The 27,287-nt window shown below is 40.0% G+C and overlaps 1 protein-coding gene and 1 pseudogene across 5 annotated transcripts; both read right to left on the bottom strand.

Moving 5' to 3' along the window:
- Window positions 1-1,346: 1,346 nt before the first annotated feature.
- On the bottom strand, window positions 1,347-23,756 carry LOC116199515 (annotated as a pseudogene).
- Window positions 4,355-12,645, bottom strand: LOC116201692 (probable disease resistance protein At4g27220). Of its 5 annotated transcripts, XM_031533054.1 has the most exons (9): window positions 11,965-12,645; window positions 11,664-11,836; window positions 11,149-11,264; window positions 10,444-10,633; window positions 10,185-10,283; window positions 7,331-10,015; window positions 6,082-6,229; window positions 5,657-5,772; window positions 4,355-5,304 (listed from the first exon to the last, which is right to left on the bottom strand). In XM_031533054.1, exon 6 carries the CDS (start codon window positions 9,990-9,992, stop codon window positions 7,398-7,400), a length of 2,595 nt encoding a protein of 864 aa, XP_031388914.1. In that variant the 5' UTR covers window positions 9,993-10,015; window positions 10,185-10,283; window positions 10,444-10,633; window positions 11,149-11,264; window positions 11,664-11,836; window positions 11,965-12,645; the 3' UTR covers window positions 4,355-5,304; window positions 5,657-5,772; window positions 6,082-6,229; window positions 7,331-7,397. The 5 variants fall into 5 exon arrangements, with proteins under 5 accessions (XP_031388914.1, XP_031388913.1, XP_031388912.1 ...); XM_031533053.1 differs by having other exon boundaries at window positions 4,355-5,772; window positions 11,039-11,264; XM_031533052.1 differs by having other exon boundaries at window positions 4,355-5,772.
- Window positions 23,757-27,287: the final 3,531 nt, after the last annotated feature.

The following is a 27,287-nucleotide window of genomic DNA, read 5'->3' as shown; positions in this document are numbered from 1 at the left end:
TCCTAATGGTCATTTTTGGATTTCTTTTTTTTTTAAAGAAAAATCATATTGGTGCAGTTGGATTTTGGCTCTGCTGCATTGTCTATCATCCTACTATCTATGAAGTTGCAATTGACTCGTCCATGTTGTCAGGCAACTGCTTGGACTGCACCTGGGCATATTACTAGAACCACCTCAATCCGGTGGAACCTTCTTTTTCTTATCCTGCATTGAACAAGAAAGGCTCACACTTTGCCACTGGCAATTGTTTTAGCTTCAGGGGGGATGCTCGTATTAGACCACACTAATTGTTGTTCACAATTATGGAAATCATTGCTTTTGAAACCTGGTCGGACCAATTAACCAATCTAACCGGAAAACATGGACCATAACTCAATCTTTTGATTTTCAAGTGCTTACTAAGCTGAAGAATCTATATCTAAATTATTTATTTTACATTGACCATGTCGGTATACTTAGAAGTGCAGTTTTATGGTCACATTATTAAATACGAATCAAGCACGTATTTTTAGACGATTACAATATTTATCTAGCCGTAGGAAAGGACTTTTTTTTTTCACAAGCGGGACTCAATGGACTAGTACAATAAAATATAAATCATAATAACTAATAAAGAAATAAGAATAGTCCCGCTGAATATTGAATCCGAAATCTCTTGCTTACCAAGTAAGGGCATGCGCCACTTCACTATACTCTCTTTTGAGGGAAATGACTGATTTGCATGGTGAAAAGGCCATCTTTTGCTTGGATTACCAATTTTTTTGGGAAACAGACACTACATGGACTAACTAATTGCCATTCCATGCGAAATTGCAAATGTCCCATTTCCATGAACAGAAAATGCCATTAGATAAATGAAGCAATTGGCTTCATTCGATTACCAGCTGAAGCAATTCTTCAATACAACATAAGCAAATCAAACAATTGATTTTTAAGGAAACCAATCTTCCACATGATTAAGAAACCAGTAAGACTTCCTAAGGAAATAAGAGGCTTTCATAAAACCCAAAGCACATGGACTCCAGTTGGATGTCTCAATGTGCTTTGTTCACATCAAATCCCTCAACTCATCATACGATAAGAATAGACGAACATATATATGTACATATACATATATGTTTGTATATATCCTAATCTATAATCCGCCATCATCTTCAGAATCAGTGAGAGGCTTCATGCAGACATTAGTGTGTGTTGTGTTAGTGTAATTTTGTACAACTTCACCTCTGTAGATGCCAAACCCTGCATGACTCCAAGGACAACGGATTCGAGCTAGTAAATTACCGAGATGGTAAAAAGGGGAACTTGGTTTTTCTCAGGCCTTAGCTCTTCAATAAGAGGGAATTTCGTGGTTTGTTTTCTTAGCTGCAAATGACCTCAGCAGAGAGCTTCTTCATTACGCTTGGGCACGGGTCTCCTCCAAATATCTCTGGAGTCATGGGGACGGTGCATGAGTTCTGGCCAACGCAAATCTTCAAGAAGAAAGTGGAGCACGAGGCCTTTATTAAGATAATAATAAAAGGGGGCTCGTGTTATTATTAGGAGATAATTATTGTTAAATTGTGATGATGGCTAACTGGCTCCCTGTTGGATAATTTACAAATTAACAGAAATCACCGTCAGTATGTATGTATATTCCCTCAGCACCTCCCACTGAAGAACAAGGCAGTGATACAGGGCACACAATAGTCCATGGCATGTTTCCTACTTTCCTCAGGCATTTGCAACTGAAATAAAATGAAATATATCTGGTCAGTACTTTAATATATATATATATATATATATATATTATAAGATAAAAATCCATGATTGGGTCACATGATGTGAATGTTGAAAACCTTTCATTGGAAGAGCTTTACCCCCCAATACGTAGGCCACTTTGGACTGGAATTGGATTAGTCGGAGCCCGTTGGGCTTTCGAATATCAAGGTGCAAACTAAAAGATAAAATCTGGACAACAAACGATAATTTACATATATAGCTAATTCAACCAACTGTCTCCATTTTTAGAATAACTTTGCACTTCAATTGCTATAGCCTGCAATAAAGGAGGGATTGATTCATCCCAAATTCTACGGTCCATATTTTGGATTTTTTCACACCATATGTAACTAATTTGGGCCTTTAGATCCCATTCAATCTAATCTGGACTGTCCATTTTTATAACTTTTAAAATTTCAAAAAACACTCTAGAAAAATCACGATCTAGTTCATTTATTTTGTAAATGTGATTGATCTCTGTCATCTCAGCTCATCCTTCGGTTCGAGAAGGAGGGAATGCATTGGAGATACCGATAGATATATTTGTTCTCCACAATATGAGGCAGTTTGTGAAGTACAACCGCTTTAAAACAATTTGCTTTGAGGGTGAGCGAACAATACTTCCTTATTTTTAGAAACTGATGTTTCACAGCATACCATTTTGGCATCTAACAATGTTACTCATCTCAGGCATTTGCGAGCACTCTTGACGAAGATGAACTGGCTGATATGAAGGATCAGTTTGATGCTATTGATGTGGACAAAAATGGTTACATCAGTCTCGAGGGAATAAAACAGGTGAATTTTTATTCCAAACTTGCAATGTTGATTCCTCATTAAAGCTTCTTCTTGGTGGCTTACTTTGATAGTTTTCATGCATGCCTTGCTAAGGATCTTCCCTGGAAGTTGAAAGAATCTCGTGTCTTAGAAATTCTCCAAGTATTAAGCTTCCTCTTCTCTTTTTATTATAAATCATTCTTGTTATCATCGAGGAAAACTTTTTCGAGTGACATTATGGTTTATATCTTTTGAAATGGAATGACAACATTTGATGTTTCGGTATAGATTGATACGAATGCATACAGGTCTATGGATTTCGGTAATATTGTTGAAAGTTTGTGGGAGGAAAATTGGAAAGTAAAGAATGGAAGTACTTTAAAAAAATTATGTACAACGGATGGTCAATATTAAATGGAGGGGGATCTAAGGGCTTGTATTGATTTTGTACGGTATGGAAGATTTAAAAATCTGCACTGAAGAAGCAGCCTTGATTCATAAAATGTTAAATGACTCTCAAGTAAGTGAATGATGAATCCTCTATCAAGCCTCGCAACCGGAGAAACGTCGAGTAACACTAGCAATTGATGTGTGATTTCCAAGATAAAGTTCGCCCAAAAGGAAATAAAAAATAAAAAATCTGAGCCACTCAAAAGATTCAAGAAAATAATCAAGTCGAAGAAAGTCTTTATGTATAATGGTTAAGTCTTATGTATAACGGTTATATGTAACCTAACAAATTTATGTTTATTTAATGTCTCTTGGCTTGGAAAAGTTTCTGTATATTATAAATATGATGTAAGCATGATATTGGGTGTGACTCTAATTAGGTTTCGAGTGGAAGACACTGATTATGCGTGGAGACTTAGAGAGGACCAATAACAATTTACCTTCCATTCCTAAAGAGCATCGCTCCTCGTCATGCACTTTAGGAATAGAAAGTACAATAAAATTGCCCCTGTCCAAGTCTTCACGCATAACTTAAAGGTGTGTTTGAGAGTTGAATTTGGAGGGAGAGGGACGGAGAGGATTTGGAGGGAGAGTATTTCTTTTATTTGGGAGATTCATTTTTGGGGGAGGGGAAGGGAGAAGGAGGGATTTGGAGGGAAGCACTCTTGCTCCCTTCATTTTCCTTCATTGTCAAGAAATTCTTAACCCTCCAAATTAGAGGAATTCGGAGGAACTCATTTATTCTCTACTCTCTCTTCTACACAACTCTTTTTGCAATATTTTTTTTTTCTCTTCACTCCTCTCCTCTCATCTCCCTTGTCAATTACTTTCAAACAAGAGAGTTCATTTTCCTCCATTTCCTCTCCCCTCCTCCCCTCTCCTCTTCTTTCCATCCCTAAAAACTCCCAAACATAGTGTAAGTTTTATACTCGACCAAAATGAGAACTAATATTATCCCAAAATGCTAAAAGTGTGACCAATACTTATAAAACTAAAACCATTTTAAGTTCGAAAAATATGAAAATAATACTCACTTAAATTTTGTATCACTTATAAAAGGAGGCAGATCCCGGCTACCGCCCCCTCAAGTGTGATAGGTGACCAGACTCCGGCGACGAGTAACAAGTTCCAAAAATCGGGGAAGAGAGGTTTCTATAACCATTTCCAAACCAAGAATAAATTTCTGAATTATATTTTAAGTCATTTTTCATATATTACTGTTGAAATGAACAGAGGCAGGTTAACTCACCTTGGCATTAATAAGCGATTAACGAATCAGCCAGGAACTTAATTTTCCCCGATCAAAGCAAGTGATATTATTGTTGAGTAAAAACTGTCGAACAATGAAAGAAAGAATTGTTATTAATTAGGAGAAAAAGATGGCCAGTGAGCCATCACATAATCATATCGTATAAAAATATAGATAGTGGATGAAGAACATATAATGTGCGGCAAGCTATATGAAATAGGAAGGAAAAAAAACAAATGAAATGGATGGTCCTTGTGTTACTCATGAGCAGATCAACTGAGGAATCGACATCATGATTTTGAAGGTTTAGCAGTAATAGTAATTTCGAAGGGACACTGATCAACCCATATTCCAGTCCTCACGCATTTAGGTCACAACGATGTTCCACTTAGATCGTCCTATTTATATAGTTCATAGGACGGTTCAAATGGAGCACGCCATGACTTGAACCAGTTACACCCATCGCTCAGAACTAATCTACGACCCAATTTGACGCATGAATCAAAAGAAAAGAGAGAGGAAAAACATTCAACCCGGAACCCAAATCAGCTCATCGTCCTGCTGTTTGATCCTCCTCTGAGTGGCACTGCCCGAGGAGGTAAAAGGGTACAGGCAAATCAGCTCGGGCTTGTCCCGGGAACCCAAATCAGCACTCAATCCGGATCCCCCCACCTTCTTCTCATCGTCCCCACCAATACTCTGCTCTTCTTCCTTATCCAAGTCCGACCTCTTGCTCTTCTTCCTCGCCCTCTTCTTCTTCCTTTTGGGGCCCTGGCCCTGATCCGGGTCCCAGTCCCGGTCCGGCTGGCTGGACAGGCCCTCGGATTCCACTAATGACAGTTCTGGAGCTGGTGGGCTGATGCTATCGTCTTTGCCTGCTGCTGTGTCGGGATTGGACTCGGGGCAGGGGCTGCGGAGCTTGTTGGTGTAGAGAAAGAAGGAGAGAAGAGAAGAGAGAGGAGGGAGAGAGTGAGGAAGAAGGTGGAGAAGAAGAGGATGGAGAATACTCTGACTTCCCCGTCTTTTAAGCTATCCACAATCCTGCAATCTCCCACAGCAGCAGCAAGCTGAAGAATCAGGTTTCAAAATTTCAGATTTTGATTAGAGAGGCGTTGCAAACAAACATGATGAATTAGCTTAGATCGGCATAAACCATGACAGTGCTCAAATTCTCCACAAGTGAATGACTTCGGGGGTTGTGATGCATAAGGTTCCAGGCCAAATATAAGCATGAGAATTGCGTAAAATGTGGTTCAGTGCTCTATTGATCATAAACGTATATACATGCATCGGCATGCATATTGGCATTTCTGCTCGTGCTTAGGATATAGAACAAAGCATCAGATGGCTGATGAGCCATTGATTATTCCCCAACAAAAAAATCATCACATCAAGGTGTGGGAATGACAGGAGAATTACAGAAACGATGGATGATGAAGGGGTTAGAACACTAGAGGACTTTAATTTCCTTGATAGGGAATCTGATGGTGCAATCCGTTGCTACTCATTGTTACCCCTTGAATGGATCCACCTCCCTGCAAAAAAGAAAAAAAGAAAAAAAAAGTGTGTTTTTGATTAATAGTATAGTTTCCACGACTTAAAAAGTCGTGAAATAATCAAGGTGACTTATGTAAGAGGCGCGGACTACCGTATAGTACGTTTATGAATTCCATAGAAGAGTACTTTTTTAAAACACCAAACAATATAATTGTTGTCAGAAAGCGAAATTTCTCAAAAAAAAAAGACTTTTTCAGAAATAAAAGGCAAAGAAATATATTAATTCATTTGTCGATGCCCTGTGAGAAAAAGGTGGAAAATTTTGATCAGCAAGTGACAAATAGTACCTTGACGTGTATCATTACTTCCTCTGAGCACAATTTGGGTCCGTCCCTCCCTCCCTAATCTTGCTGTCGATTACGACCGGCATTCTCGAAAAGGAATTTTTCCGTCTCGCGAATAAACAAACAAATTGGGTTCAAGGGTAGACGTGACCTCAGGGTGGACCCACTCCAGAGATTCCCACCATTGTTTTTTCTCTATTTCCATCCACTTCTTCTATTAGTACTATCTCCTTAAAGAGAGAAGGGGGAAGAGAAGGGACAAATATAAGGATGACAATCCTTATATTTCAATCCCCTTCAGCATCGGACAACTACTTATCTGAATAACATGTATGAGATCCCGAAGTCCGGTCCAACTGCATATGCTCTCCAGCTCCGGGAGAAAGGATAAATATAAGGACAGCTTTCTTGTACTTAATTGATCACCAGGAGGTGCTGTTGGAATGGGGGACAAGAATAAGCTGCTGGTGGCTCCGTGGTCTAATTCTTGGCCGCCTATCACCTCCTTCATCTCTTTGCAATTATGAACATGGATATAGTTGAGGTTGGGGAGGAGCATGAATAACTGAAGAGTTAGCACCCTCTTCATCTTATGACATTCACGTAAATTTATTTCCCTAAGAACAGGAAGCGATTTTGGCCCCACCATATACTTCATCTTTGGACAATTGACGATCATAATTGATAATTGATTGGAGTTGGGAGAAAGCGTCGGGTGGCAGTGGTAATGTTGATGATGTCAGTGATTCTTCTTCGTCTGTTGCTGCTCCTCTTATACTCTCCAGCTCCTCGCAGTCGTATATCTTGAGCTTTTCTAGTTTCTTAAGGTACAAATTGCAGCTGTGTCTGGGTACCAACAGATGCTTCAATTTTGGACATCTAGAGGTCTGTACCACCTTGAGATTAGGGCAATGGTCTCGTGGTGGTGGTGAAGTTTGTTCCTCCAACTGTCCCTCAGGCTCTTCTGGTTGTCCCCCATTCCCACTCAATGTTGACACCTCATCGCACCCTGTAATCCGTAGCTCCTCCAGTTCTTCATGTCCCATAAAACTGGATATATTCCACGTCCCGCCATACTCTCGAATCCACAATGCCTTCATGTCTCTTGGGAGATGAAAAGTTTCTCCTATCTTGTACTTTCCTTCACCCATAATAATAACTTTGTCACTATTAAAAAAATTTAAATCTGCATCACCATATGCAAATTCACCATTCCAATAGTCAAGATCTGTACGAGCTCCTACGACGAGACTGTATGACTCTATAGTTGTCGCACGTAGTGTGTACTCATTCAGTTCATTCACATTTTCAAAACGACATCAGAGTGCCTCCAACTTCATCAATTTTCCAACTTCTTCTCCCTTCACTGCAATATAATCCGCTTCAAGGTGTTGTAGCTTCTTTAACTTACAGACTACTCCATCTGGAATCCTTTCAATGCTCGTCTCTCTTAAGCAGAGATATGTAAGATTAACCAACATCCCCAAATCATCTGGTACTTCTTTTTTCTTTCTACACTTCATGAGGTCCAACTTCCTTAACGATGTCAACTTCGCCAATGATGGAATACAAGATAATTCAAAGCACCTGTTGAGTACTAGTGCGTTCAACTTTTTCAAGCTCATGACAGATTTTGGCACTTTTGTGATGCTAGTACTTCTCAAATCAATAACCTTCAACCCCTGCATCCGCCGAAAGAAACGTTTTGAGATTTTATGCAAACTCAAACAGTGGCTTAACAGCAGAGTTGCAAGTTGAGGACAGTTTGGTGATATGGAGGGTGGAACTGCTTCAATGCCATAACTCATCAAGGACACCTTCTGAAGATTAGGCAGCCATTCTTCATCGTCCGGCAGATCTTCCAAACCCAAGCCAGATTTCACCATGCATGGGGCGCTGTTCGCATTCATGATGTGCAGTGCCATATCCCGAATCACATCATGCATCTTAACCCTTCTTCCACCTGCACCACTATATGCCTCCAAGAGGCATGCCTTTCCAAGTTCATCTAATAATCTGTGCCCTTCGTTATGCATCTTCCGCCTCCTATCTTCACGAATCACCCCCTCATAAATACAAAGTTCTATTAGTTCTTCTCTATCGATTAAACTATCTTCAGGATATAGAGCACACGTTAAGAAACATAGTTGTTTTATCTTATCCAAGCGGTTGTAACTGTGCACCAGAATCGGGAAAACACTCTCTTTCATGCTCTGTTGCAGAACTCCTGGTTTTTTTAAATTTTCCAGCGTGGCTTCCCATACATGACCCTCGACCTCTCCCCTCATGCTTCCTGCCATAACAACAATAGCTAACGGCAAGCCTTTGCACTCCTTAACAATATCCTCAGCAACAAGCTTCCGACTAGGAGGTAGGTCAGAACCAAGTGTATGTACAAACAATGCCCATGCTGCTTCATTAGATAGAGGTCGAACTCCAATTTTCGCTTGACACAACATCTTTTCGCAAACATCACGATATCGTGTTGTTAGGACCAGCCGAACACCATCTCCTTTGACTGGAATTCCAACGTCTGCAAGCTCAAAATGCCGCCACATATCATCTAAAATAACTAGACACTTCTTTTTCTTGCTCAAATGGTTGAACAACAATGTTGGCCTCATCCCTTCGTCAACATCCTTGAAAAGGTCAGGAACCTTGAGGGCTCTGGCAATCTTATTTTGAAGCTCATGGATACTGCAGTCTTTTGACACCGTGACCCAGAATACATTCTCAAAGGCAGCACTGCCATGCACTTTATTATAGAGGTGCTTCATGGTTGTGGTTTTCCCCACTCCCCCCATCCCATAGACTCCGATGCATAATATATCATTTGTCATTAAGTAATCCCAGAGCTCATCCACAATCCATTCTCGACCCACTAATTTGGGCGCCAACATCTCATGCTGTATAGTTTCCCTTGCAAACGAGTTTGGCGCAGAAGAAGGTAGAACTGAAGCACTGTCCCCATTGTCTTCATTGTTGGGATATGGATCAATCCGAATTGGATCAAAATGATTGGTTTGCTCGAGCATAATGCTATTAGCTTCGCGGTCTTCAGCTACCAGATCAAGCTCATCTTGCACTGAGTTGTCTCCACAGGAATTAACCTCTAATATCATCCTCGGTGATACATTGCGTGTGCTTTCAGGAAGAGATGGCTGAACATTCTCAGGTAGCAGATCAGGACCATCTGGTTGCACAGATTGGATCTCGAGTGATAGTGCATTTGCATTTTCAACCTGCAGCTCATGTACATACGAACTACACTGATCCTCTTGCAAAGGTGGCAGGTCTTCTACTTGGGGAGTGCTGTGTTCAGGCCAGCCCGATCGGTCAGCTGCTTCTGTGACAAAGCTTGAACATGGTATTCTACTTCTTTCATTGTTGTACACATAAGCATTTGATGAACCTTCCATCTCTGCTCCGCTGCAGTCTTCTCGTAATAAGTTTGCACTAGAACCCCCGAAAATGCTGTGCGAATTAGAGATGTCGTGTAGATTGTCCCTCGACGGAAATAGCAGAGGTAAGCCCATCCGGTGGATTGGGTCAGGACTCTGTTGCAGTAGTGCTGGTGTGTTGGGGTTGGTCTGGCCAGTAGATGGCAGAGTAATCCGCAAATCTGCCACCACCTGTTGTGGGTTGACTTGAGCTGAATTGGTTCCAGCGTCCACCTTTCTTCTCTTTGTACCCTTCTCAAGAGCCTCGTTAGCTTCTTTCATCGTAGCTTCATCAACTTCACTTTCACAAACTTTAATTCCTTTGCCTTCAACCGTACCCAAATGCGCCTTTATCCTGGAAACTCCCCCGGAAAATAGTTTGTGGCAGAACTTGCACTTCCAACGATCCTTGGCTTCACCTTCATTCGGCATGACTTCAGCGTGATCCCAAAACTTGTCCCTTGGCTTACCCATGCCAGCTACTGACCCTCAGGCAACTGTAAAACCAAAATACACATATCTTTTGCTCAGAACACTATGTCATGAACTGTAACTCATGGAAACAGAACATATTCAATGAATCTGATGATCACATGCATCATCAAACTTATGCGAACAAAATGAAAATTGGCAAGAAAAGACCTTCTCAAGTCGAAGAACCTTTACCTTCACTGGTCTACTGCTGATGAATGAAGACCGGCAGTAGCAGAGCTGCAATGCGGGAAAAGCTTTGGTAACTTCTCTTAAACCCAAGGACAGAAATATCTGTGGAGAATATAGACGTAACATGTTACAACTCCAACAGCATGCTCCATTGTAGGCAGAAACATAGTCGGCTACAATATACATCTTTATGCGCATTCACAAGTGACAAAACAACTATTAGATAGGATAACAGGATTACTATTAGGTCCTTGTTGCTTACCTTCAAAAAAGGGTTATTCCAATCTCCATGATCTCAAAACTGATTGACTAAAAAGTTCCAAGTTATTACGGAGCTGCATTCCCCAGAGAAATGGATGAATAAAACGATGAAAAACGACTCCACTGCTATTAGTCCCCTCTCATCCCTGTTCCATTCCCATCCATCACTGACTGGGTAGACCTTTCCTCACCTGAAAATCCATTAAAAACAGAATTAGAGCATGCCGAAGAGGTTCTCATCAAAGTTCATATATATATATATATAGGAGCATTTTAGTACATTCACTTTGTTTAGCTTGGTTCCCTAAAAAATGACCTGTCACATCATGTCGTCATCTATCCAACAAAATCGAAGTATGCTATCCGAGTTAAAGAATATATGACGTAGCCATCCCAGTAACTTAGCACTCTTTATCTGTAGTTTAATAGTATATTTAAATTGAACCACGAGTCAATTTCTATGAATAGTACATCGGTCGTTTGAAAGTTGCATAATAGGCAACTAAACAAAATAGTCACATGGGACGAACAACAAAGCCAGAGAGCATCTGATCTTCAGCATGCACCCTTCGACTGATGATATCCGGACACACTACCTGAGCGACAATGTCGACAAGCCTCCAACCATTGAAGGTTATAGTTTCTATAGATAAACGTCGAGACGACTGAATATGCAGGAATTTTGGGCGTGGAAAGACATTAGTACCAGCACAAGCAGGCTGGATGCAGTACTGAACTTGCCCTTTTCGATGGTGAGGGTTGGTTCCGTTGCAATATCTTAGAATTGTCCAACTTCAAGGTAAGTTCAGGTTCCACATGGACCTGCCCAGCCAGACAGACAAAAAAGGAATGAATCCACATCAGAGTGATAGATTTGGAGAAAGCCTCTCTTGGCTGAGAAAGCAATTTGTCCGTTTCGGACCATTTCACAACCGAAAGAAGAAACACCTAATGGAAAAATAATTGAAACGGATGCTTCATGCACAAAAAGCATCATGGGAAGGGCATAAAAAAGCATTCCAATCCTCTTGTGCTGGTGGAATTGCAGTTCAGCCTAGCAAATCAAACAATCATACGAATGGAATGCATGACAGCTTCCATCACGGAAACTTCCGCACGCCCCCTGGGGCGTCCCAAAGCTAGCAAACTTAATCATGGAGATCTTCTGCCTCGGGGAGCATGATATGTGGGCCTTGGGATGAAGGGGCTTGTTGACTTTACCTGAGGCCTGCATCTCATAGTTTATCAGAGTGGGCTCCCACTCATAAATGTCTGCACAAACACTGTCTATGTCTCTCCTCACAGGGGAAATCCCGCTCGGGTCCCCACCTCACTCCTCGAAAACAACCAGCAAGTTGCCTGTTGCGTTGAGCCACGAACGAGGAACATAATACCTGAGATTTTACAGAGTCATCATCATTAGTTAGTTATTAGTTATAGGACTTGCACCCAACTTTCTGTTTTCTCTGAGATAAAGAAAGTGTAAATCTTGAAAAAGTTCTGTAAGTGACCGGTTCCTTACGATCTCTGTGAAGCTTCCCCACAATTGCTTAAGCACTTTTTCTCACTATATGTTCCTGCATAATCACACCAACCACAACTTCCAGAGGCTTTATATGCTGGCCAGTATCGACCGATGCTCTGCCAGGTCCGAATCCCGGTCCAGCTGGCCGGACAGGCCCTCAGACTCCGCTAATGACAGTTCTGGAGCTGCTGGGCTGATGCTGTCGTCTTTGCGTGCTGCTGTGTCGGGACTGGACTTGGGGCGGGGGCTGCGGAGCTTGTTGGTGTAGAGAGAGAAGGAGAGGAAGAGGAGAGAGAGGAGGGAGAGAGTGAGGAAGAAGGAGGAGAAGAAGAGGATGGAGAGCATGGGGGCCTGTACTGTTAGTCGGTGCAGCCGTGCTGTTCAAGCTTCGAGCAGCAGATGGATTATTATCAGTGAATGGGAAGAAACGGAATCATCCAGTAAGGTCCTTTCTCAGTGCTTTGTGGAATTAATGGTGGAAGGAGAGCAATTAGCCGCCATAGAAACGCGTCATTCAACAGATAGAAGCCTTAAGGGGGTTTTTGTACTTTTCTTTGCGTCCTTCAAAGGCGGGGTAAATCGACGGTTTTGGAACATCATACGCACTGTTTTCTTGACATCACACTGACTACAGTGAACTTCGAAACTTCTTTCTAATAAAGATCTTTTCGAGTATTACCCAAGTTTTCAACCCATCGATTGACCCCAATCATTTTCGTTTTCTTTCTCGGAGAATTGTTTTGAGTCATTTTCAGTTAAAAGAGAGGCTCATGAATTCAGTAGATAACAAGAAAGTGAAATAAAAAAATTTCGATATGAGTTTTACCTTTTTTCACCGATAAACCTTGAGTGATCATTCAGCCATACTTGAACTATCTCGTTCGATCATTGATTTGAATTAGAAGAGAAGTTTTCCTAGTAAATTTCAAATTTTGCTATTGTAAATATAAATAAAGTCTCAGTTTGCCATCAAAGCAAATCCTCAAAAAGTTATTTTATGGATGATGCTTTTCATCTAATGGAAGGACTCCTTGCACAAAGGAAAATGGAATAATAGCTTTTTCACTAATTGTTTTACCAATTCACTATTCAAAATAACAAATTGGGGAAAAATGGGAGAAATTGTTTTGGTTTTTCTTTTACATATATCGCATCAATTGCAATTATCCTTTAATCTTCCTTAGAATCGGATGAAGAACTTTTAATTTTTTTAGAAAAGTTCAAAATTAAATATATTATGCATTTTTACTCAAGAAAAACTTACTAATATGAATTAAGGTTATTTCACTTGAAAATTAAATGAATTTAATCTAGGATGAGCTGTCCTTTTATCAAAAAGTGGGTGTATCTCGAATGAAATCACACAATCTAAGACAAATATCTTTAAAAAGTAAAATAACAAGAAATCATACAATTGAAAAAATAATTTTAAGTCAAGAAAAGAAGTAATCCGCTAAGTTTTCAAGTATAAGAAAACATATCATCTTAAATAAATATTTTAAACAACAAATAACTAAAAAAATTTATTATCTAAGGTATTTGTTTGAGGAAAAATATTTATTTCCTCATACTTTAATAAAAAAAAGTTATAGGGTGGAAAAGTTAACAAATTGACAGAGGGACTAAAACCGATAGTATTTGGAAAGATTGAGGACAATTTCAGCTCAAATAAAAATTTAGGATGAAAAAGAAAAAAGTTCAAAAGGTTGAAGAGTAAATATGACATTTTCCTTTCTTTTCTTTTCTTTTTTCGATAATAAAAGAGACACATAGATTTAGAACAATAAAAAGAAATAAAGCTAAATAAAGAGGCATATAAGTCCTACAAGAAATAAAGCTAAATAAAGAGCACATAAATCTCACTAGTAAGGATCGAACATGGGATTTCTTGGTTCTGGGCGGCATTTTGTGCCACTGCACCAAGACCCATTCCTCACAGTTTTCCTTTTTTTTTTTTGTGCTCAATTCAGAAGCGTTCCCACGTCGCTCAAAAGTGTAAGCTACTTATAAGATCGTTGGGCCTTACATATAAATCTCAGATCTCGCCCTTGCACAATCGATGTGGGATTCACGAGGCATGACAAACTCCCCCCGGGCTCTTGAGCCCAGGTCCAATACATACCTCCCACGGATTCGGGATCGTAGGTAGCCCCCACTTTTTTTTTCTGTGCTCAATTCAAAAGTGCTAGCTAGATCTCCCCCTTGCACGATCGATGTGGGATTCGCGAGGTGTGACAAACTCTTCCCCAAGCTCTCGGGCCGAGGTCCAATACATACCTCCCACGGATTCGGGATCGTAGGTAGCCCCCAGAACACCTACTCACAATCTCGCATAGTTGTGGGCTAGTGTCGGTTCTGATACCATATGTAACGTCCTTTTTGGGCTCGTCACTCAAAAGTGCTAGTTGCTTATGAGATCATTGGGTCTTACATATAAATCTCAGTTCTCCCCCTTGGCCAACTGATGTGGGATTCATGGGACATGAAAGCCATTTTTGAAGGCCAGGTCTCCTAAAGACACCGCTTGCGAGGGGTTAAAGTTATTATGCATATGTTTGATATTTCCGTGAGACTACTTCTTTAGGTAGATTTGTGCACCCTAAGGGTTTTTCATAATTATGGATTAATCTTCCTCTCCTCAAGTTATCTATATTTACACACCCTCGGTAAAGTGAAATATGTTTTCGGGAGACATGGAAGTAATATTGAATGGACACGGTGAAACTGATTCAAAGACGACGAACATGAGGGCGGCAGAGCGGATGTGGTGGAACTCAGTTCTCATCACGTCAACATATTGGCTAACCCACCAAGTCACCAGCATATGCATCTCCCCTGTCCGGCGAAATTACATTCCGTAAACACAGGAGAACTATAAGAACAATAAATTGATTCAGCAGAGTTCACCACATCCACAGATGACACATTTGACACTCACCGATAGTTGATTTCTCGTATCTGAAGAATATTTAGCAGAGCAGGCAGACACACATGTATTATAGAAGTTCTTCATAGAACAACATGCTGAATATGCTGATAATTCAAAGAGCAAATGTTTCATAATCTCCTTAGCAACAATCACAGAAGTAGCAGCTCACTATCTCCGACTTCCCCCTCTTTTAAGCTATCCACAATCCCGCAATCTCCCACAGCAGTAGCAAGCTGAAGAATCAGGTTTCAAAATTTCAGATTTTGGTTAGAGAGGCTTTGCAAACAAAACACGGTGAATTAGCTTAGATCCGCATAAACCATGACAGTGCTCAAATTCTCCACAAGTGAATGACTTCAGGGTTGTAATGCATAAGGCTCCAGGCCAAATATATGCAGGAGAATTGCGTAAAATGTGGTTCAGTGCTCTATTCATTATAAACGTATATACATGCATTGGCATATTTGTACACTTCAAACACACTAATTAAATGGCATACAAGAATATTGGCATTTATGCTCGCGCTTAGTATATAGAACAAAGCATCAGATGACTGATGAGCCATTGATTATCCCCGAACAAGAAAATCATCACATCGAAGTGTGGAAATGACAGGAGAATTACAGAAAAGATGGATGATGGAGGGGTTAGAACACTAGAGGACTTTAGACCACGTTACCAACAGCTTGTTCTTGTCCCCCATTCGAGCAGCATCTCCTGGTGATCAATTAAGTACAAGAAAGCTGACCTTGGAGTAGTACGACCCTGAGGAGCTGGAGAGCATATGCGGTTGGACTGGACTTCGGGATCTCATACATGTCATTGTGATACGTAGATAGATGATGCTTCTCCTCCCCCTTCTCTTAAGGAGATCATACTAATAAAAGATGACGATGCAGAAAAAGAATGGTGGGAATCTCTGGAGTGGGTCCACCCTGAAGCCAAGACTGCCCTTGAACGTTATGTTTCATCGAAGTTTTGCCCATACCTATACAGTAAATGAGGGAGGGAGGGAGCCCCCGAACTGTGCCCGAGGAGCCAATGATACACGTAAAGGTACTATTTTATTTTCACTGGCTGACCAATTTTTTTCACCTTTTTCCTGCAGGGGCACCGACGAATGAATTATCATATTTCTTTGTATTTTATTTTTAAAAAGTGTTTTTTTTTTGAGAAATTTTGTCTTCTGACAATAACTATATTGTTTGGTGTTTTAAAAAAGTACTCTTCTATCGAATTCATAAATGTACTGGACGGTAGCCCGCGCATCCCACATAAGTCACCTTGATTATTTCACAACTTTTGTGTTCATGGGAACTATACTATTAATCTACAACTCACTTTTTTTTTTTGCCGGGAGGGGTTGTATTGAAGGGGGAACAATGAGTGGCATTGGATTGCACCATCTCCCAAGAGACGTGAAGTTATTGTGGATTCGAGGCTATGACTGGACGTGGAATATATCCAATTTTATGGGACTTGAAGAACTGGAAGAGCTATGGATTACAGGGTGCGATGAGGTGTTAGCACTGGGTGGGAATGGGGGACAGCCAGAAGGACAGCCGGTGGAACGGACACAGCTGCGTCTTTACCTTAAGAAACTACAATATCTCGGGATTTACGACTGCGAGGGGCTGGAGAGTATAATAGGAGCAGCAACAGACGAAGAAGAATATCACTGACATCATCAACATCACCATTGCCACCCGACGCTTTCTACCAACTCCAATCATAGCATGCAATGAGTACTCATTCAGCTCATTCAAGTTTTCAAAACGACATTTGAGTGCCTCGAACTTCCTCAATTTTCCAACTTCTTCTCCCTTCACTGCAATATAATCCGCAAAAAGGTACTGTAGCTTCTTTAACTTACAGACTTCTCCATCTGGAATCCTTTCAATACTCGTCCATGTTAAGTCGAGATATGTAAGATTAACCAACCCCCAAACCATTTGGTACTTCTTTAATATCTATACACCCTTGGAGGTCCAACTTCCTTAACGATGTCAACTTCGCCAATGACGGAATACGAGATAATCGAGAGCACTAGTTGAGTACTAGTGCGTTCAACTTTTTCAAGTTCTTGACAGATTTTGGCACTACTGTGATGCTAGTATCACTCAAAGCAATAACCTTCAACCCCTGCATCCGCTGAAAGAAACGTCTTGAGATTTTACGCAATCTCCAACAGTCACTCAACAACAGAGTTGCAAGTTGAGGACAGTTTGGTGATATGGAGGGTAGAACTGCTTCTATGTCATTCCTCATCAAGGACACCTTTTGAAGATTAGGCAACCAGTCCTCATGATCCGGCATATCTCCCAAACCCAAGCCAGATTTCACCATGCATGAGGCATTGTTCGCATTCATGATGTGCAGTGCCCTATCCCGAATCACATCATGCATCCTAACTTTTTTACTATGGCCTTCACCATTTGCCTCCAAGAGGCACGCCTTTTTGTTCAGCCATCTCGGGCTCATCCTGCACTGGGTTATCTCCACAGGAATTAACTTCTAATATCACCTGCGGTGGTATATTACATGTGCTTTCAGGAAGAGATGGCTGAACATTCTCAGGTAGCAGAACAGGAGCATCTGGTTGCACGGATTGGATCTTGAGTGAGAGTGCATTTGCATTTTCAACCTGCAGCTCACGTACGTACGAACTACATTGATCCTCTTGCAGAGGTAGCAGGTCTTCTAGTTGGGGAGTGCTGTGTTCAGGCCAACCCGATCGGTCAGCTGCTTCTATTACAAAGCTTGAACATGGTATGCTACTTCTTTCATTGTTGTACACATGAGCATTTGATGGACCTTCTACCTCTGCTCCACCGCAGACTTCTCGTAATAAGTTTGCACTAGAATCCCCAAAAATGCTTTGCAAATCAGAGATATCATCTAGATTGTCCCTCGACGCAAATGGCAGAGGCAGGCCCATCAGGTGGATTGGGTCAGGACTCTGCTGCAGTGGTGTTGGTGCATTGGGTTTGCTTTGGCCAGGAGATGGCAAAGTAATCCGCAAATCTGCCACCACCTGCTGTGGGTTGACTTGAGCTGAACTGGTTCCAGCGTCCACCTTTCTTCTCTTCGCACTCTTCTTAAGAGCCTTGTTAGCTTCTTTCATCGTAGCTTCATCAACTTCACTTTCACAAACTTTAATTCCTCTGCCTTCAACCTTACCCAAATACGCCTTTATCTCGGAAGCTCCCCCGGAAAATAGTTTGTGGCAGAACTTACACTTCCAACGATCCTTGGCTTCACCTTCATTCGGCATGACTTCAGCGTGATCCCAAAACTTGTCCCTTGGCTTACCCATGCCAGCTATTGACCCTCAGGCAACTGTAAAACCAAAATACACATAGCTTCTGCTCAGAACACTGTGTCATGAACTGTTACTCATGGAAACAGAACATATCCGATGAATCTGTTCATCACATGCATCATCAAACTTATGTGAACAAAATGAAAATTGGCAAGAAAAAATCGTCTCAAGTCAAAGAACATTTACCTACACCGGTCTACTGCCGATGAATGAAAACTGGCAGTAGAAGAGCTGCAATGAGGGAAAAGCTTTGCTAATTTCTCTTAAACCCAAAGACAGAAATATCTGTAGAGAACGTAGACGTAACATGTTACAACCCCAACAACATGCTGTAGGCAGAAACATAGTCGACTGGAATATACATCTTTATGCGCATTCATGAGTGACAAAACAACTATTCGATAGGATAATAGGATTACTGTTAGGTCCCCTGTTGCGTACCTTCAAAAAAGGGTTATTCCAATCTCCATGATCTCAAAACTAATTGACGAAAATGTTCCAAGTTATTCTGGAGCTGCGTTCCCCAGAGAAATGGATGAATCAAACGAAGGAAAACGACTCCACTGCTAATAGTCCCCTCTCATCCCTGTTCCATTCCCATCCATCAGTGACTGGGTAGACCTCTCCTCACCTGAAAAGCAATTCAAAACAGAATCAGAGCATGCCGAAGAGATTCTCATCAAATTTCGTAACTATATGTATACAGGAACATTTTAGTACATTCACTTTGTTTAGCTTGTTTCCCTCAAAAACGACCTGTCACACCATGTCGTCATCTATCCAACAAAATCAACGTATGCTATCCGAGTTAAAGAATATATGAAGTAGCCATCCCAGTAACTTAGCACTCTCTATCTGTAGTTTAACAGTATATTTAAATTGAACGACGAGTGAATTTCTATGAATAGCACGTCGGTCATTTGAAAGTTGCATAATAGGCAACTAAAAAAATTGTAACATGGGACGAACAACAAAGCCAGAGAACACCTGACCCTCAGCATGCACCCTTCGATTGATGATATCCGGACACACTACCTGAGCAACAATGTCGACAAGCCTCCAACCATTGAAGGTTATAGTTTCTATAGATAAACGTCGAGACGACTGAATATGCAGGAATTTCGTACGTGGAAAGACATTAGTACCGGCACAAGCAAGTTGGATGCAGTGCTGAACTTACCCTTTTCGATGATGAGGGAAGGTTCAGTTGCAATATCTTAGAATTGGCCAACTTCTAGGTAAGTTCAGGTTCCACATGGACCTGCGCAGTCAGACAAAGACAAAAAAGGAATGAATCCAGATCAGAGTGATAGATTTGGAGAAAACCTCGCTTGGCTGAGAAAGCAATTTCTCTGTTTCGGACCATTTGAAAACCGAAAGAAGAAACAACTAATGGAAATTTTTTCAAATGTTTTTGTATTTTAGTTTAGGCATTTAGTATTGTAAAAGTACATATGAAGTCTAATTTTAGTACTTCATTGTAAAATGACATTGAAATTCGTTTAGTATTGTGAAAGAACTGTAAATTCCAATTATTTAGTATTTTGTGAATAGAAACAAATACTAGTCTTCATAACTTCTTGTACTAAAGTCGATCTAGTTTTAGTACCTCATTCATGTCCAAAGTACTAAAGTCCATCTAATTTATTCGATTGTTTCTTTTTTGGATTAACTAAACAAAGAGTACTTAGTTCAGGGGATGATATAGTTCAGGGGAATAAAAGGGGAAAACAAACAATCCACTGGCTTTTTATGCTGACAAATGAACTATCCAAAATCGCAGGCAGCGCGGAGAGTTTATCTGGCAAGCATTGTTGCCATTGATCTTTCACCGGAGACAAAGGAAATTTCATAGAGCAATTTTCTATGTAAATCTAATCCGAATGAACATAATCTTTGTCTCTGACAGTTCTCATCAAGCACTAAACCAACATTAAGTAAAGGCAGAAAATTTTCCAGAGAAGAAATGAACTAATAAAAGAAATGCATATCTGATTTTTTACATTGTAGGGAATCGTGGACTCTCTCTCTCGATTGGGGGAGTTGGAGAAGCTGCAATGGGTGAAATCACAGAGAGAGAGAGAGAGAGAGAGAGAGAGAGAGAGAGAGAGAGGACGAAGATCTATCTATTCCTGCTTACTTTGAAATAACCAGACTGCCCTGCTGAAGCTCGGATGCGTCACAACGCCGAACTTCAGATATTTATCCCTACTCCTTGTTCCTTGACGTTATCCATTAATCACCAACCCAAAGTAACGATATGCTATGAAACTGGTTAGAAAGAAACACGTACTCACAATTTCCGCGGAGGCAGGGCGATCACCAACGGAAAGATTTCCAACAAGCTAGCTGATCATTGAAACTCGGCACAGGTAAAAAATCTTCCAAACAGATGAGCTGAGCGAAACCGGCAGTTTGAGAGAAAACGCTTCAACGAGCTTCTGGTCAATGCTTGCACTTTTGGATTTCTTTTTTCAAAAAACAAGAATCATATCGGTGTAGTTGGATTTGCTTAAATTTTAGGCGGAACCTTCTCTTTCTCATTCTGCATTGAACAAGAAAGGATCACACTTTGCCACTGGCAATTGTTTTAGCTTCAGTGGGGATGCTCGTATTAGACCACTTATGGAAATCATAGTTTTTGAAACCTGATCGGACCAATTAACAGATCTAAGCAGAAAACATGGACCATAACCCAATCTTTTGATTTTCAAGTGCTTACTAAGGTGAATAATCTATATCTAAATTATTTATTTTACATTGATTATGTCGGTATATTTAGAAGTGCATTTTTATGTTTATATTATTAAATACCAATCAAGCATGTATTTTCAATTGATTACAATATTTGTCAAGCTGTAGGAAAGGGCTTTTTTTTTTCACAAGGGAGACTCAAGGGCCTAGAACAATAAAATAAAAATCCTAATAACTAATAAAGAAATACGAATAATCCCATTGAATATCGAACTCGAAACCTTTTTGTTACCAAGTAAGAGCATGCGCCACTACATTACACTCTCTTTTGAGGGGAAAGGACTGGTTTGCGTGGTGAAAAGGCCATCTTTAGCTTGGATTACCAAATTTCTTGGGAAGCAGACACTACATGGACTAACAAATTGCCATTCCATACAAAATTGCAAATGTCCCATTTCCATGAACAGAAAATGCCATTAGATAAATGAAGCAATTGGCTTCATTTGATTACCGTCTGAGCAATTCTTCAATACAACACAAGCAAATCGAACAATTGATTCTTAGGGAAACCAATCTCCTACATGATAAGAAACCATTTCCTAAGGAAATAAGAGGCTTTCCTAAAACCCACAAAGCACATTGACTCCAGTTGGTCGTCTCAATGTGCTTTGTTCACATTAAATCCCTCAACTCATCATGCGATAAGGGAATGACTAGAACATATATATGTACATTTACATATATGTTTGTATATATCCTAATCTATAATCCATCATCATCTTCAGAATCAGTGAGAGGCCTCATGCAGACAAGAGTGTGTGTTGTGTTAGTGTAATTTTGTACAACTTCACCTCTGTAGATGCTGAACCCTGCATGACTCCAAGGACAATGGATTCGAGCTAGTAAATTACCGAGATGGTAAAATGGGGAACTTGGTTTTTCTCAAGCCTTAGCTCTTCAGTAAGTGGGAATTTCGTGGTTATGACCTCAACAGAGAGCTTCTTCATTACGCTTGGGCACGGGTCTCCGCCAAATATCTGGAGTCACGGGCACGGTGCGTGAGTTCTGGCCAACTTAAATCTGCAAGGTGAAAGTGGAGCACGAGGCTTTTATTAATATAATAATCGTTTTAAGGTTGCTCAGTTTTCTTTACAGAGCAGAGATGCCCTTGGGACCATTTCAAAAGGTCATCTTTTCCTCCATATTTCGCCCCCAAAGATTGGAAAGGTTTCTATTTGTCCATTCTCTTATTTTTCAATGGGCAAAAAGCAAGGGAGAATGAAACATACCTTTTGGAAGACATCATACGAATGGAATGCATGACAGCTTTCTTCACGGAAACTTCCGCAGGCCCCCTGGGGCGTCCCAAAGCTAGCAGACTTAACCTTGGAGATCTTCTGTCCCGGGGAGCATGATAAGTGGGCCTTGGGATGCGAGTGCTTCTTGACTTTACCTGAGGTCTGCATCTCATAGTTTATCAGAGTGGGCTGCCACTCATAAATGTCAGCACAAACACTGACTATGTCTCTCCTCACAAGGGAAATCCCGTTCGGGTCCCCACCCCACTCCTCGAAAACAACCAGCAAGTTGGCTGTTGGGTTGAGCCACGAACGAGGAACATGATACCTGAGATTTTACAGAGTCATCATCATTAGTTATTTATTAGTTATAAAACTTGCACCCAACTTTCTGTTTTCCCGAGACAAAGAAAGTGTAAATCTTGAAAATGTTCTGTAAGTGACCGGTTCCTTACCATCTCTGTGAAGCTTCCCCACAATTGCTCAAGCACTTTTTCTCCCTGTATGTTCCTGCATAATCTCACCAACCACAACTTTCAGAGGCTTTATATGCTGGCCAGTATCGACAGATGCTCTGCCCGTTTATCCAAATTTGACCTTTGCCCATGCTCCCCATGTCCAGGGCCAATGGCGTGTTGCCAGCTGGGGCATTAACAACCGTCTGATAGAAAAATTAAAGCACGTCAATATCTCTTATAGAAACCAAACTAGTCTCACAAGATAGCATTACCCAAGCTCAAGGGATGCTCACCTTGTACCAGGTTAAGGGCTGCCTTCGTGCCACGAGAGATCCATGTGCCCACTCGACTGAGGAGCTCCCACTGAGAGAATGAAGACTCAATGCTTCTCCCTTCAACCCAACCTGGACCAAAATGATTTTTCATAAATAGATCGAAGACAGTTCGCATGCTTCCATCATAGTGAAAACGGATATATGAAAGTGCAAAACCAACCGAGTTTTTGTCCTTCTTTGCCATGTTTTGAAAGAGACAGAAGACAAACTAAGAAAGTTCTACTTACCGATATAAGCTGCAAAAATCATTAAAAGGATAGAAAATGGATGAGAACGAGAGAATAGACAGACCTTGTAAGACCACTTTTGCCACGTCAGGTCTCTCCTCCCTTCATTGAGACCATATAGTGTCACGGGCCCAAGAACACCGGCATTCCATCGCTCAAAATGGGGACCCACATTCTAGAGTCGAGCAAGAATGATAGTGTCAACAGTTTTGCTCAATGTCATCTGTCAATAATGTATACGCACATATATATAGAGATTGAGAGGAGAGAGTATCGGAAGACCAACAGCAATACTCAGGAGAGATCTTGTTGACACCGGGTCTTAAGGTTTACACTTTCACTAAAAGTTAGTTTGGGGAACTCTGGACTTCCATATGCACTTCCTGACAATAAGCAAGCAAACCAAATTGCCTTGTTAGCCTTATTTAGACACCAACAAAATTTTAACTTGAGTTAAAATCCCTACACACTCATTCATGTGCTTGCATATGGACTTATCTAAATCCATGGACTTACTTGAATTCATGGGCTTATAGAGTGTTCATGAGCCCAGAGAGTTTCCACGTTATATAAAAAAAAAAAAAAAAAAAAAAAAAAAGCCTGAACACCTAAGTGTTGACAGTTAACAAACATGCAAGGCATGCCCCGCTGATTGGACAGAAAGAACAGGCAATTTTCCACCTCTACAAGAAACTAGAATTCGCATATTTATATATATTAAATGCTTTCAACATACATTTTCAAATTAATTGTTTTAGCAAAATAATTATTTTGTTCAAAATCTATTTCTAGGAAATAGTTCTATGAAAATATTTTAAAATTTGCTTTTTTAACCATATATAAATAAATTTTGTAAAAAGAAAAAGGTTATATATTTTATAAAACAAATAAATTTATCTATATTATTAGTATTATTATTTATTTAAATAAACTAAAATGGATCCATGCCAATCTAATCTTGCCACGTGTGCCCTTCTTTTCATTTCTTAATTTCTTACTCAAATTTCTTTTTTGCTATTTTGAAAATTGCCTTAATTTTTTAAAGTTTTTATTTAATTTTTCCTTTTTAAACATCTCTCAATTACTATTTTCTCTGTCTTCCATCTATATCCTTCAGAATAACTTATGAGATCATATCCCATTTACTTTGCAAAACAGGGTAATTATGATTATTTGGGTATTGACAAAAATAGGCATGTGGTTTGCACATTGTCATACGTCTAGTACGTGTTTTATAAAAAAGGAAAAAAACACTTCGCCTTCTGACCTGTACTCTTAGAAAAGATTTGCCCCTAACCTTTAAAAATTTACGTAGTGGCCCCCTGAAGCTTATGAAAAACTAAGCATTTTGCCTTCTCCGTCATTTTTCCGGAAAAAAAAAAACCGAGTCATGTGCTTGACATAGGACTTCTTTAAGGGGTAAATATGACATTTCACAAATAAAAATCATAAATAAAAGAAAAAAAATAAAACAACAGATCGGAGTGGGGGGAACATGTTCCTGCTCTCCCTGCCCGCATCAGGGCCAGATGGGCAGAATGTCCGAGACCACGGTCATGCACAGCGAGGACCGTGAGAGCGAAGGGGGCTTATGTTATTATTAGGAGATAATTACTGTTAAATGGTGATGATGGCTAACTGGCTCACTGTTAGATAATTTACAAATTAACAAAATTCACCGTCTGTATGTATGAATATATGTATGTATATTCCCTCGGCACCTCTCACTGAAGAACAAGGCAGTGATACAGGGCACACAATAGTCCATGCCATGTTCGCTACTTTCCTCAGCCATTTGCAACTGCAATAAAATGAAATATATCTGGTCAGTACTTTAATATATATATATATATATATATATAGGATAAAAATCCATGGTTGGGTCACGTGATATGAATGTTGAAAACCTTCATTCGAAGAGCTTTAATCCCCTAATACGTATGCCAATTCGGACTGAAACTAAATTAGTCGAATCATGTTGGGATTTCGAATATCAAGATCAAAATCAAAAGATAAAATCTGGACAACAAACAATAATTTACATATATAGCTAATTCACCCAACTGCTTCCATTAGACTAACTTTGCACTTCAATTGCTATATCCTGCAATAAAGGAGGGATTGTATCATAAAATGTTAAAAATGGTTCTCAAGTAAGTGAATGATGAATCTTCTATCAAGCCTCGCCAACTGAGAGAAGTTATTGAGTGATCTTACCTCGTCACGTGATGTGAGGAAATACCGATTAAATTGTATAATATAAAAAATTTATCCTAATCACTCGGATAATTGTCATAATTATTTTTTATTAAATAATTCTTATAGATTCTTCCTCATCACGTCAGTGTGAGGTAGGATCACTTAAAATTTTCTCCTCCCAACCGGGGAAACTTCGAGTAACACTAGCAATTGATGCGTGATTCCCAAGTTAAAGTCCGCCCGAAAGGGTAAAAGAAATCTGAGTCACTCAAAAAAGATCAAGGAAAAAAATTGCTCGAGTAGAGGGTAAAAAGAACAAATTCATGTTTATTTAATGTCTCTTGGCTTGGAAAAGTTTCTGTATATTATAAATATGATGTAAGCATTTTATATTGGGTGTGATGGGATACACATGACTTCTAATTAGGTTTCGAGTAGAAGACACTGATTATGCGCGGAGACTTAGAGAGGACCAATAACAATTTACCTTCAATTCCTAATGAGCATCACACCTCGTCATGCGCTTTAGGAATAGAAAGTACAACAACATTGCCCCCGTTCAAGTCTCCACGCATAAGTTAAGGGTGTGTTTGGGAGTTCAATTTGGAGGGAGAGGATTTAGAGGGAGAGTATATCCCTTATTTGAGAGACTTATTTGAGGGGGAGAGAATGGAGAAGGAAGGAGTTGGAGGGAAACAATCTCTCTTCATTTTTCTCTATTGTTAAGAAATTCTTAACCCTCCAAATTGGAGGAATTTAGAGGAACTCGTGTATTTTCTACTCCCTTTTCTGTACAACTCTTTTTGCAATTTTTTTTAATTTGTGTAACATATTTTTTTGTCTTCACTCCTCTCCTCTCCTCTCCCTTGTTAATTACTCTCAAACAAGGGAGTTCATTTTCCTCCATTTCCTCTCCTCTCATTCCCTCTCCCCTCCTTCCCTCTCCTCTCCATCCCAGAAAAAACTCCCAAACATAGTGTAAGTCTTATACTCGACCAAAATGAGAACTAACGTTATCCCAAAATGCTAAAAGTGTGAATAATACTTATAAAACTAAAACCATTTTAAGTTCGAAAAATATGAAAATAATGCTCACTTAAACTTTGTATCACTTATAAAAGGAGGCAGATCCCGGCTACCGTCCCCTCAGGTGTGGTAGAAGGCCAGACTCCAGCGACGAGTAACAAGTTCCAAAACCGGGGAAGAGAGGTTTCTATAACCATTTCCAAACCAAGAATAGATTTCTGAATTATATTTTAAGTCGTTTCTCATATAATACTGTTGAAATGAACAGAAGCAGGTGAACTCACCTTGGTATTAATAAGCGATTAACGAAGCAGCCAGGAACTTAATTTTCTCTGATCAAAGCAAGTGACATTATTGTTGAGTAAAAACTCTCGAACAACGAAAGAAAGAATTGTTATTAATTAGGAGAAAAAGATAGCCAGTGGGCCATCACATAATCATATCGTATAAAAATATAGATAGTGGATGAAGAACATATAATGCGCGGCAAGCTATATGAAATGGGAAGGAAAAAAAAAACAAACGAAATGGATGGTCCTTGTGTTACTCAAGAGCAGATCAACTGAGGAATTGACATCATGATTTTGAAGGTTTAGCAGTAATAGTAATTTCAAAGGGACTCTGATCAACCCATATTCCAGTCCTCACGCATTTAGGTCACAACGATGTTCCACTTAGATCGTCCCATTTATATAGTTCATTGGACTGTCCAAATGGAACACGCCATGAATTAAACCAGTGACACCCATCGCTCAGTTAAACTAATCTACGACCCAATTTGACGCATGAATCAAAAGAAAAGAGAGGAAAAACATTTAACTACTTTTTGGTT

Source organism: Punica granatum, chromosome 3 (assembly GCF_007655135.1).
Source record: "Punica granatum isolate Tunisia-2019 chromosome 3, ASM765513v2, whole genome shotgun sequence".
NCBI classification, from domain to species: Eukaryota; Viridiplantae; Streptophyta; class Magnoliopsida; order Myrtales; family Lythraceae; genus Punica; species Punica granatum.
Note: the sequence above shows the minus strand (reverse complement) of the source record. Positions and strands in the feature narration are given on the sequence as shown.